This window comes from Salvelinus namaycush, chromosome 6 (genome assembly GCF_016432855.1).
Source record: "Salvelinus namaycush isolate Seneca chromosome 6, SaNama_1.0, whole genome shotgun sequence".
Lineage (NCBI taxonomy): Eukaryota > Metazoa > Chordata > Actinopteri > Salmoniformes > Salmonidae > Salvelinus > Salvelinus namaycush.
The window spans coordinates 17,822,800-17,835,515 of NC_052312.1; the positions used below are offsets into that span (position 1 = coordinate 17,822,800).

Consider the following 12,716-nt stretch of genomic DNA (forward strand, 5'->3'; position numbering starts at 1 on the left):
CATTTCTGTAATTGATTTGTTTTTTAAATATATATATTTCTTTTTAAATCGGCCTCATCCAAATGCTATTTCTAAAGCCCGGAGAGAGGCGGAAGAGGAGGAAGAAGAAGAGACCGTCGAGCGATAGGATTTCTGCAAAGAGCTGAGGCGATGGGGAGGAGAAAGACGGAGAGGAGAGGAGTGACAGCAACACAAATATGAAAAGAGTAGAAAGAGGGGATTGCTCAGAGCGCTAAAGGGGAGGAGGTGGAGAGGGAGGGGGCGGGCGGGAGTAGGAATGGAGGGTGGGATAGAAATAGAGAGAGCGAGAGAGGACCAGGAACATACATTGTAACAAAGACAAGTGGATAAAACACAATGGCATCCGGTGGGAGACTTGATAGACAGGGAGCAAATAAAGCATCAGCTACAGGAGGCCAGACAACGAACAGAGAGATCAAGAGAGCGAGAGAGAGGGGGACCAGCACGAAGAATATAGAGATCAGAGAGAAACAGTGGAGGGAAAGGAGGGAGCGATGGAGGGGGTGAAGGGCTGAGTGGTGGAGGCAGACAGAAGGAGAGGAGAGAGAGAATAGTGCACTTGTTTTTGAAGCTGTTTACGAAGCCGTTGACATAGGATGGTCTTTGTTGGAGGGGGGCAGGGTTTCGTGCTTTCTCTTTCTTTCCACTCTTTCTCTTTCCCACCATTTCACAGTAAGCCTTCGTTCTGTCTTGAAGTTGCCTAAGCTAGGCTGAAACTCAGAGGGGCCTGTCACTGAAAGATCACCATCTAGGCTGCTGAAAACAAGTCAGAATTAGTAGTATTGTCCTGCTGCCGTTGCTGTTTTTTTTTGTCTAAACCCAGAGCTGAATAGTGCATGTCATTTTCATCTGTTCTGTTGGAGCAGACAGACTACAAAACAGAGGCAGGAAGACTTCAACTCCCATGATCCCTACTGTTACCACTAGACAACAACAACAACAACACCCAGAAGTGTGTACTCACTCCAAAGATTTTCTGTTAACAATATAATTTTCACTGTTTTCACGCACACACACACACACACACACACACACACACACACACACACACACACACACACACACACACACACACACACACACACACACACACACACACACACACACACACTCAGTGCTGGTCTCTTCTCTTCTCTGCTGTGTCTCCCAGGGCTGTTCTCCCATCAGCAGTCACGTAGTGTGTGTGTGTGTGTGTGTGTGTGTGTGTGTGTGTGTGTGTGTGTGTGTGTGTATCTCCCAAGCAGGCACGCAGGGTCTACTCTGTGTGTGTGTGCGTGCATGTGTGTGTGTCTGTGCTAGCGTGCCTTTGTGTGTGCATGTGTTTGCGTGTGTATGTGTATGTGTGTCTGCGCTAGCGTGCCTGTGTGCACACCCACACCCTCCCTAATCGCCAGTCATTCAAACACACACATTTGCCTCAAACAAAGATTCCCATGAAGTTCTCCTTAGGGTTTTATCTAACATTTTTTTTGTATTAAATATTCTTGAAATGTTCTCCTAACATTCAATATAATCCTGTGCACAACATCTGCAACAACCACCACAGAACATTCCACAAACGTTCTCATTAGGGTTCCAGGTCATGTAATAACAACACAATGTAGCAGTAATGTTTTCCCAGCAAACCAAAAAGCCACAGATGTGGGATGAGGACAACACCTGCTCCACTGCCTCTGTCGGCTGAGCCCAATCTGTCAGAGTCGTTGTCAGTCCATGAAGAGGCTAGCATGTTAGCATGTCAGCCCATGAGGAGGTTAGCATAGTTACTGCTTCGACTTCCACAGCCCAGTTAGCTCACCATCGCCCAGCCCCACCTCATCAAGGTGAGCATGTCTTCACGAGTCAGAATCCACCTAAAGATTTGCCTGCAGTTGACGAACCACCCACACAACTGAAAATGTGAGTGTTCCCCACTACAGTGATCAATGGAAAATACTGGTGTTTCTCAAGGAACTTTTATTGGCTGGAATACAGTTCAATCAAGGGAAGCTGTTTTCTGCAAAATGTGTAGACATTTCCCCAAGGCCACTATGGAAAGCTCATTTGTTACAGGCGGATATACGGATTGGAAGCACCTTGGCGAGGCATGCTTCAAACCCAACTCGCTTGCACTGAATAAATGTTAAGTCTTCAGTGCAAGCAATCGCAATCAAAGTCGGGTAATGTTTTAAATCAACTTAACCCCGAGTCCATGGACTATTCATTTGTGGAGAGGAATCGTGATCACGTCAGTAGCTCAGAACATTGTTATGCATAACACTATGTGGACATAGGGAGATTGAATGAATTTTGTAATATCGAAATGTGATTTTTAACAAATATACATCGCCGAGAGCAGCTGCCCAAATACGCTAGACTCACGAGTCCAGAATGAACCGTGTTTATTCAGCAACTGCGTCGGAAAATTGTGTGGGGGGGGGGGGGGTCAGGAATTCTCATCCCGTATTGAAGTTTTGGACAGCTGCAGCCCTGACATTTTCCCTAACATCAATAGACCACTAAGGGCCATTATCACCCTTCCTATGACTTCATGTATTGTTGTGAGACTATTCTCCACTACAGGCCGTATCAAAACATCCATCAGATCAACAATTTAGCCCTGTTGTCCTTTGAAATGGAACACTTCAGACTATGATATTTACATTTACGTCATTTAGCAGATGCTCTTATCCAGAGCGACTTACAAGTACATACATTCATACTTTTTTTGTACTGGCCTCCTGTGGGAATCGAACCCACAACCCTGGCGTTGCAAGCGCCATGCTCTACCAACTGAGCCACACGGGGCCCATGATATCACCATCTCCATCTTCAACACCAAGCCAATAGGTGTCTTCGCCGTGTGCCTGAATCCTGTTTATTTACGATTTAGCCTAATGTTTTCATGCCTGCCTTGGTAGGTCAGGCCTATATGTGTTAGATTCAAAGTGAGCTACTGTATTCATACCCACTGTGATATTAGGCCATGTATGATGATGTCATGTTTTCATGCCATGTTTATGTTTGCTGATTCAAGTGAGCTATTGTATGCATACCCGCCGTGGTATTATGTATACTGATTTCATGCCTGAATGCCTAGAGTAGCGTTTGCTTATTCAAAGTGAGCTATTCATTCCATATCCGCTGTACTGTTCAAGACGTTTTCATATGGCAAAAAGTGTACACTTTTGGGCTTAATGAAAAAACGTCCAGGTCTTTCTATAATTCCTTGCTTCTTTATGCAATAGTGCAATAAACGTTTTGCGCATATTGCAATCCTTTGCGGAACAGGTGTCCGGCGGATGCGCTGACCATGGTCCTGAATACACCTGTTGTGCCTGTATGGTGGATGGCTCCTTTGTGTGGGAGTGGTCGATCTGATTTGATGATATGTTGAATTATTTCATGAGGCTGGACAGACGGACTGAACACTTCATCCATTATTTTGTGACAGTATAGTTTTTCCAATTATATCACAGCACCTGTCTGCTGTTGTAGAATCGCTCTCGCTCTCTCTCTCTCTCTCTCGGTATGTAGGTGATAGACATGTTGTGTATTTCATTGTTTGTTTACTGTCACAGTAGGACTTGGACAGTCGGCCTGTTTTGTCAGCGGTGTTGTTGTAAGTGGTTGTGTATTTGCGTATCCTATACCCACTTTTTTTCAGTGGGCATTGCACATACTCACGTTTTAATACCCACTGATGCGTATCAAGTTGTTTAGTGGGGGTATACGCCTTATCAAGTATCTAGTACAATGATGCACAATGATAGTACAATGATGCACGAAGTAGCCTACACAAACACAAATCACATTAAATATTTGACAATATGGGTTTGAAAAGTGCGAGTGTGAAACCATAGCATAGGCCTATATTATTAAGCAGCACGGCCATGTAATGCGGCTTGGCCATGAGCCCGCGAAAGTCGGATCAAAGATTTAAGCGCCGGACAGCTCCTCACTCCGCTCTGTTCTCAGACTCCCGATATTAGCATTCACAACGAAAATGTTGCATTTATTCCCATATTTCATGAGTTCTACAGTTGACTCTCTTTATTTTCCAGATCTGTTTCTCATCATTTTTCACACAGAGCACATTTCATTCGCCAGGCAGGCCGTTTGGGAAATGTCCCCGCGACTCCACCATTGATGTTTGGATAGTTCTTCTGTAAATATGACGGCCCAGTCACTTTTACTCAGGCCCAGCCACACAGCAATTTCTGCCTATGCCTCTGCCATAACTTAATGAAATGTTCTGAGAACCTTCAAAGAACATAGACCAGGTATTCTGTCAACATTCTTACAACATTATACAGTTGTGGCCAAAAGTTTTGAGAATGACACAAATATTAATTTCCACAAAGTCTGCTGCTTCAGTGTCTTTAGATATTTTTTGTCAGATGTTACTATGGAATACCGAAGTATAAGTGTCAAAGGCTTTTATTGACAATTACATGATGCAAAGAGTCAATATTTGCAGTGTTGACCCTTCTTTTTCAAGACCTCTGCAATCCGCCCTGGAATGCTGTCAATTAACTTCTGGGCCACATCCTGACTGATGGCAGCCCATTCTTGCATAATCAATGCTTGGAGTTTGTCAGAATTTGTGGGTTTTTGTTTGTCCACCCGCCTCTTGAGGATTGACCACAAGTTCTCAATGGGATTAAGGTCTGGGGAGTTTCCTGGCCATGGACCCAAAATATTGATGTTTTGTTCCCCGAGCCACTTAGTTATCACTTTTGCCTCATCATGCTCGAACATGCTGGAAAAGGCATTGTTCGTCACCAAACTGTTCCTGGATGGTTGGGAGAAGTTGCTCTCGGAGGATGTGTTGGTACCATTCTTTATTCATGGCTGTGTTCTTAGGCAACATTGTGAGTGAGCCCACACCCTTGGCTGAGAAGCAACCCCACACATGAATGGTCTCAGGAGGCTTTACTGTTGGCATGACACAAGACTGATGGTAGCTCTCACCTTGTCTTCTCCGGACAAGCTTTTTTCCGGATGCCCCAAACAATCTGAAAGGCGATTCATCAGAGAAAATGACTTTACCTCAGTCCTCAGCAGTCCAATCACCGTACCTTTTGCAGAATATCAGTCTGTGCCTGATGTTTTTCCTGGAGAGAAGTGGCTTCTTTGCTGCCCTTCTTGACACCAGGCCATCCTCCAAAAGTCTTCGCCTCACTGTGCGTGCAGATGGACTCACACCTGCCTGTTGCCATTCCTGAGCAAGCTCTGTACTGGTGTTGCCCCGATCCCGCAGCTGAATCAACTTTAGGAGACGGTCCTGGCGCTTGCTGGACTTTCATGGGCGCCCTGAAGCCTTCTTCACAACAATTGAACCGCTCTCCTTGAAGTTCTTGATAATCTGATAAATGGTTGATTTAGGTGCAATCTTACTGGCAGCAATATCCTTGCCTGTGAAGCCCTTTTTGTGCAAAGCAATGATGACGGCACGTGTTTCCTTGCAGGTAACCATGATTGACAGAGGAAGAACATTGATTCCAAGCACCACCCTTCTTTTGAAGCTTCCAGTCTGTTATTCGAACTCAATCAGCATGACAGAGTGATCTCCAGCCTTGTCCTTGTCAACACTCACACCTGTGTTAACGAGAGAATCACTGACATTATGTCAGCTGGTCCTTTTGTGGCAGGGCTGAAATGCAGTGGAAATGTTTTTGGGGGATTCAGTTCATTTGCATGGCAAAGAGGGACTTTGCAATTAATTGCAATTCATCTGATCACTCTTCATAACATTCTGGAGTATATGCAAATTGCCATCATACAAACTGAGGCAGCAGACTTTGTGAAAATTAATATTTGTTTCATTCTCAAAACTTTTGGCCACAACTGTTGTTACTGTGAATTCAGAAAGTATTCAGACCCCTTCCCCTTTTCTATATTTTGTTACGTTACAGCCTTATACTAAAACGTATTAAATAAAACATTTTCCTCATCAATGTACACACAATACCCCATAATGACAAAGCAAAAATAGTTTTCAGAAAGTCTATTATTATTATCATTATTTTAATACCTTATTTACATAAGTATTCAGACCCTTTTCTATGAGACTCGAAATTGAGCTCAGGTGCACCCTGTTTCCATTGATCATCCTTGAGATGTTACTACAACTTGATTGGAGGCCACCTGTGGTAAATTCAATTGATTGGACATCATTTGGAAAGGTACACACCTGTCTATATAAGGTCCCACAGTTGACAGTGCATGTCAGGGCAAAAACCAAGCCATGAGGTTGAAGGAATTGTCCATAGAGCTCCGAGACAGGATTGTGTCGAGGCACAGATCTGGGGAAGGGTAACAAAACCTTTCTGCCACACTGAAGGTCCCTAAGAACACAGTGATCTCCATCATTCTTAAATGGAAGAAGTTTGGAACCACCAAGACTTCCTAGAGCTGGCCGCCCGAACAAACTGAGCAATCGGGGGAGAAGAGCCTTGGTTACACAGGTGACCAAGAACCCAATGATCACTCTGACAGAGCTCCAGAGTTTCTATGTGGAGATGTGAGAACCTTCCAGAAGGACAACCATCTCTGTTGCACTCCACCAATCAGGCCTTTATGGTAGAGTGGCCAGACAGAGGCCACTCCTCAGTAAAAGGCACATGACAGCCCACTTGTAGTTTGCCAAAATGCACCTAAAGGACTCTCAGACTATGAGAAACAAGATTATCTTGTCTGATGAAACCAAGATTGAACTCTTTGTCCTGAATGCCTAGTGTCAAGTTTGGAGGAAACCTGGCACCATCCCTACGGTGAAGCATGGTGGTGGCAGCATCCTGCTGTGGGGATGTTTTCAGCGGCAGGGACTGGGAGACTTGTCAGAATCGAGGCAAAGATGAACGGAGCAAAGTACAGAGAGATCCTTCATGAAAACCTGCTCCAGAGCACTCAGGACGTTAGACTGGGGTGAAGGTTCACCTTCCAACAGGACAACGACCATAAGCACACAGCCAAGACAACGCAGGAGTGGCTTCGGGACAAGTCTCTGAATGTCCTTGAGTGGCCAAGCCAGAGCCTGGACTTGAACCCGATCGAACATCTCTGGAGAGACCTGAAAATAGCTGTGCAGCGACGCTCCCCATCCAACCTGACAGAGCTTGAGAGGATCTGCAGAGAAGAATGGGAGAAACTCCCCAAATACAGGTATGCCAAGCTTTTAGTGTCATACCCAAGAAGACTCAAGGCTGTAATCGCTGCCAAAGGTGCTTCAACAAAGTACTGAGTAAAGGGTCTGAATACTTATGTAAATGGGATGTTTACGTTTTTTTATTTGTAATAGATTTGCAAACCCTAAACGAACAATTGTAGAATCGTCCACACAACCGGACAGATTTTGTGTTTTGTGATGTCCCCAAAATGTTCTCACCAGACTGTTTCCACAACCTAACGAAACATTCTGGGAACTTTTCAAGAACAGATGAAACGTGTCCTAGAAATGTTCTTGCAACATCAGGTGAATGTTTTATACAAACATTCTATAACCATCATCACGACTGGACACTTTGTGTGTTATGAGAACATTTCCCGCTACCTAATGAATGTTCTGGGAACTTTCACAGAGCAAATTTTTATTTGCTGGATGAAACCCAACCTTCCACTAAGGGGTTCAACTCTAGGTGAACGGAGTGGAACGGTTGTCCGCCATGTTGGTTTAGGACTGAGGCAGAAAACAGTGGGAATTGAACAAATGTCTGTTCGAAATGATTACTGAAAAGTAACCGTTTCTGGGATTGGTTCCACCATACCAAATCCCACTCTAAATCTCTGCCCCCATCATCCTGTCACCGCCTTGCTACCAGTCTTTTTCTATAGGCTTCCACTTTCTATCAACCTAAACAGGGATGGCCAGTGGTCCTGTAAAGCTGCAGTGAGTGCAGGGTTTTGTTCCAGCCCAGCTCTAACACACTCCTTAACCTACACCGTATCCCAAATCTCTAATACAGCACCTTCCAGTCATCCAAATGACATCTACTCATATCGCCCTACTGTGTGTCACTACAAACCAACACTTATAGTACGTACTGGGGCCCATCAACATTTATCCCAACCCCCAACATTAGATAGGCCACACAGTCTCTCTATAACGTTACATTAACGTTAGATAGGCCACACAGAGTCTCTCTACAACGTTACAGTAACGTTCGGCTGACAAGACAGGCCTGCTGGTCTTCTCTAGTTACTGCACAGTGAAGTTCAGGCAGGTCTCCAGTCTCGCAGCTCATGACTCATCCTCTTCTCATCTCTTCCCCTCTCCTTCTCCCCTCCTCCCCTCCTATTCTCCTCTCTCCTCCTATCTTGTCCTTCCACGTATCCACCGGTTATACTTCCCGTTCTATTCTAGTCTTGTCCTCTCATATTAGATTGACATTCTAGTCATCCAGCAGACGCTTTTATCTTGGAGCGACTTACAGTTAGTGCATTCACGTTAAGGTAGCTAGGTGAGACAGCCACGTCACAAACATAGTGAGAACATTTTCCCCTCGATACAGAAATGATTAACAACGTCAGCCGTTAGTAGGAAAAGACAAGTGCAATAAAATAAAATGTAAAAAACATTCCGGGAGGGGGGGGGGGGGTAAGACTGAGATCTTATTTCAGACACTCTTTGAAGAGGTGGGGTTCAACATAACAACTCTAGTGTTCCGTCCTGGGTTTGCCCGTCCACTTATGTCTTACACATAAACAGACATCTCCACTGTACACGGAGTGACTAACCCACTAAGAGACGCACAATGGAGGAAGTGGAGTACAGTGTGTCTTCTTCCAAGGTTTAGTTAGTAATTAGAGGGAAAATACCCAGACAGCCAAGACATCAGTATGTTTTGTGTTGTTTCAAAAGACTGACAATAGACTTGTGATGTCTGGGAATGAGAAATATGATGTGTGTGTGTGTGTGTGTGCACGCCTGCGCGCACGTGTCTGCGTGTGCATGGGTGTGTGTGTGTGCACCTGTGTCCCTGCCTGTGTGCGCGTGTGCATGGGTGTTTGTGTGTGTGCCTGTGTGTGTGTGTGCGTGCCTGTGCGCGCATGTGTGTGTGTATCCCCGTGAGAGGAGACGGAGAACAAAGATGAGATTCTGAGACATCAGCAGAGATCCTGCGGCCCAGAGGCAAAGCTGCTGTTACAGGAGCCAAGGCCTGTGTACTGCAGGAGCACACAACATCAGAGAGAGAGAGAGAGATGGGGAAGAGAGATAGAGAAATAGAGAGAGGGGTGGGAGAATGAGAGGGGCTAAAAGGAGAGAGAGAGAGAGAGAGACGGAGAGAGAGAGAAAGGGGGGGGAGACAGAGAGGGAGACAAGGAGAGAGAGAGAGAGAGAGAAAGGGGGAGGGAGAGAAAGAGAAAGAGAGGGAGATAAGGAGAGAGAGGGGGGGAGAGAGCAAGAGAGAGAAGGGGGGGAGAGAGCAATAGAGAGAGAGACAAAGAGAGAGAGGGGGGGGAGAGTGAGAGGGGCTAAAAGGAGAGAGACGGAGAGAGAGAGAAAGGGGGGGGGAGACAGAGAGGGAGACAAGGAGAGAAAGAGAGAGAAAGGGGGAGGGAGAGAAAGAGAGGGAGATAAGGAGAGAGAGGGGGGGGAGAGAGCAAGAGAGAGAAGGGGGGGAGAGAGCAACAGAGAGAGAGACAAAGAGAGAGGGGGGGGAGAGCAAGAGAGAGAGAGACAAAGAGAGAGAGGGGGGAGAGAGCAAGAGAGAGAGGGGGGGAGAGAGCAAGAGAGAGAGGGGGGAGAGAGCAATAGAGAGAGAGACAAAGAGAGAGAGGGGGGGAGAGAGCAAGAGAGAGAGAAAGAGAGAGAGAGGGGTGGAGAGAGCAAGAGAGAGAGAGAGAGAAAGAGAGAGAGAGAGAGAGGGGGGGAGAGAGCAAGAGAGAGAGAGAAAGAGAGACAGAAAGGAGAAGTGGAAGTGAAGGGGACAAGAGAAAGGAAAGAAGAGCATAAAAACAAGACGGAGAAGAGAAAATAAAGTGCACTCAAAAAGGGATAAATGAAACAAATTAGAGGTTCTCACAATGTTCTCACCAGATTGTTCCAACAACCTAGTGAAACATTCTGGGAACTTTTAAAGACCGTGAGGGAAAAAGCAGAGAGACCGCAAAGAGAGCAAGTTAGACAGAGAGAGAGAGCAGGAGATGAGAGGGCTGGAAAAAACTCAGAGAGAGAGAGAGAGAGAGGGGAAGAAAGGAGGCGGAAGTGAAGGGGACGAGAGAAAGGAGAGTACCAAAACAAGAAGGAAAGGGGAAAATAAAGAGCCACTCAAAAAAGGAAAGATGAAACAAATTAGAGGTGGAGATGGAAAGAAAGAAAACAAATGGAGGGAGAGTTGAGTGCACACACACACACACACACACACACACACACACACACACACACACACACACACACACACACACACACACACACACACACACACACACACACACACACACACACACACACACCACAACAGATCTACCTCTCCATTTTCCTCCACCATCAACATGGCACCACCATTAAGAGTGCACTCTGGCTAGCTCGTCTTATAGCTACTGCAGTACCTAGCGTCGCTGTCTATATACAACTTGTTTCATCTTCTCTCCATTGGGAGAGAACTCACCATAGCCACCCATAAGTATTTGGAGCAGAATGTATCAAAAGTGCGATATAAATGCAGTTATTAATATGTTCATTACAACTATTACACACAGGGTTCTCATCAACATAGAGTACATTGTAGCCTCAATTCCCATAGTCATTATAAAGTGATGTAGAAAGTATAATATATCAGATATGAAGTTGTCTACTCTTTCCAAAGCAGATATCCGCTATAGTCTGGCTGTAGGTTAGGTGTGCTGGTTACACTCTTGGCATGTAAGGTCGAAGACACCCCTTTCCATGGACATGCTATGGTTCTGCTTTACTGTAAATGGAGCGGTTTGTCAGGGTTTGTATTGTGTTGTATTATCGGTAGTGGGGTCCGAAATTATTGACACCCTTGATAACGACGAGCAGTAATGACTGTATAAAATACAGTATACAAATACTGAGCTATATTGTATGCTAAAAAAAAAATGGGGAAATTAGATTATTTTATACTAGTGCAATTGCTCAGAGAAAAATATTTTTGAAAAACAAATCTCAAAAAATTAAGGGTCAAAATGATTGACACCCCTAAATATTCTTATAAAGTAGTCAAAGGCGTAGTATTTGGTCCCATATTCCTAGTACACAATGACTACATCAAAATTGTGTGCATCCACACTGCATCCCACTGCTGGCTTGCCACCAAAGCTAAGCAGGGCTGGTCCTGGTTGGTCCCTGGATAGGGCACCAAATGCTACTGGAAGTGGTGTTGGAGGGCCAGTAGGAGGCATTCTTTCCTCTGGTCTAAAAAAAAGATGCCAATGCCTCAGAGCAGTGATAGGGGACATTGCCCTGTGTAGGGTGCCGTCTTTCGGAATTGATGTTAAACGGGTGTCCTGACTCTCTGTGGTCACTAAAGATCCCATGGCACTTATCGTAAGAGTAGGTGTGTGAACCCCGGTATCCTTGCTGAATTCCCAAAGCCCTCATACCATCATCGCCACCTAATCATCCCCAGCTTCCAATTGGCTCATTCATCCCCCCTACTCTCCCCTGTAACTATTACCCAGGCCATTGCTGTAAATGAGAACGTGTTCTCAGTCAACTTACCTTGTAAAATAAAGGTAAAAAAAAGAGACATAAAATATTGTGACTCTACAAACTTGTTGGATGCATTTGCAGTTGGTTTTGGTTGTGTTTCAGATTATTTTGTGCCCAATACAAATGAATGGTAAATAATGTATTGTGTCATTTTGGAGTCACTTTTATTGTAAATAAGAATAGAATATGTTTCTAAACACTTCTACATTCATGTGGATGCTACCATGACTATGGATAATCCTAAATGAATTGTGAGAAGGTTAGATGGTCAAATATCTTACCCCCAAGACATGCTAACCTCCCTGTTATTGGTAATAGTGAGAGGTCAGCATGTCTAGGGGTTATGCTCTTTGACCCTTTAACCTTCTCATTCATTATTATTCACAATTAATTTAGGATTATCCATAGTCATGGTAGCATCCACAATAATGTAGAAGTGTTTAGAAACATATTCTATTCTTATTTACAATAAAAATGACACAATACATTATTTACCATAATTTCTATTGGGCACAAATCATCTGAAAATCAACCAAAATGAACTGCAAATGCATCCAATAAGTTTGTAAACTTAGAAGCTTGATGTAATCATTGCCTGCTAGTAATATGGGACCAAATACTAAACTTTTGACTATTTTATTTAGAAGAATCTTTAGGGGTGTCAATAATTTTGACCCTTACCTTTTGAGGAAAGAAAATGTTACTTGACAAACAGAATCTGGTTCTCTGAGTAATTGTATTAGTATAAAATATCAATTCAACCAAAAATGTGCATACAATATAGCTCAGTATTTGAATGATATATTATATACAGTCATGATTGCTGTTCTCTATCTTTATCAAAGGTGTCAATCATTTTCTTTCTGTTTTACTGAGAAATCCGCTATAGAATCCACTGATTTAAAAAAAAATCAAAACGTCTGATCGAATTTTGGATGGTTTCTTGGTAAAAATATTGAAGCATTTCTTGGTAAAACTTCAATTAGGTTTTTCTAAGTTTTGTCCTGGGATCAACTAACAGACAGGTCTTTCATAA

The 12,716-nt window shown here is 44.1% G+C and overlaps 1 protein-coding gene across 8 annotated transcripts in view; it reads right to left on the reverse strand.

Annotated features, from left to right (window-relative positions):
• nlgn2a (neuroligin 2a) overlaps positions 1-12,716 on the reverse strand; it is a 134,158-nt gene that overhangs the window by 98,542 nt on the left and 22,900 nt on the right. Inside the window, exons 3-4 of one of the 8 annotated variants that reach the window (XM_038995490.1) lie at positions 8,011-8,019; positions 7,770-7,812 (exon numbers count right to left, since the gene is read on the reverse strand). The exons of 5 other annotated variants lie outside the window; for them this stretch is intronic. Coding sequence is in view for 2 of the 3 variants with exons in the window: in XM_038995492.1 (XP_038851420.1) it covers positions 7,122-7,153 (32 nt within the window). In the remaining variant the exon portion in view is untranslated. Of the gene's footprint in view, positions 1-1,232; positions 1,255-7,121; positions 7,154-7,769; positions 7,813-8,010; positions 8,020-12,716 lie in introns of all 8 variants that reach the window. 2 more of the 8 variants (XM_038995491.1, XM_038995492.1) reach the window with 2 other exon arrangements.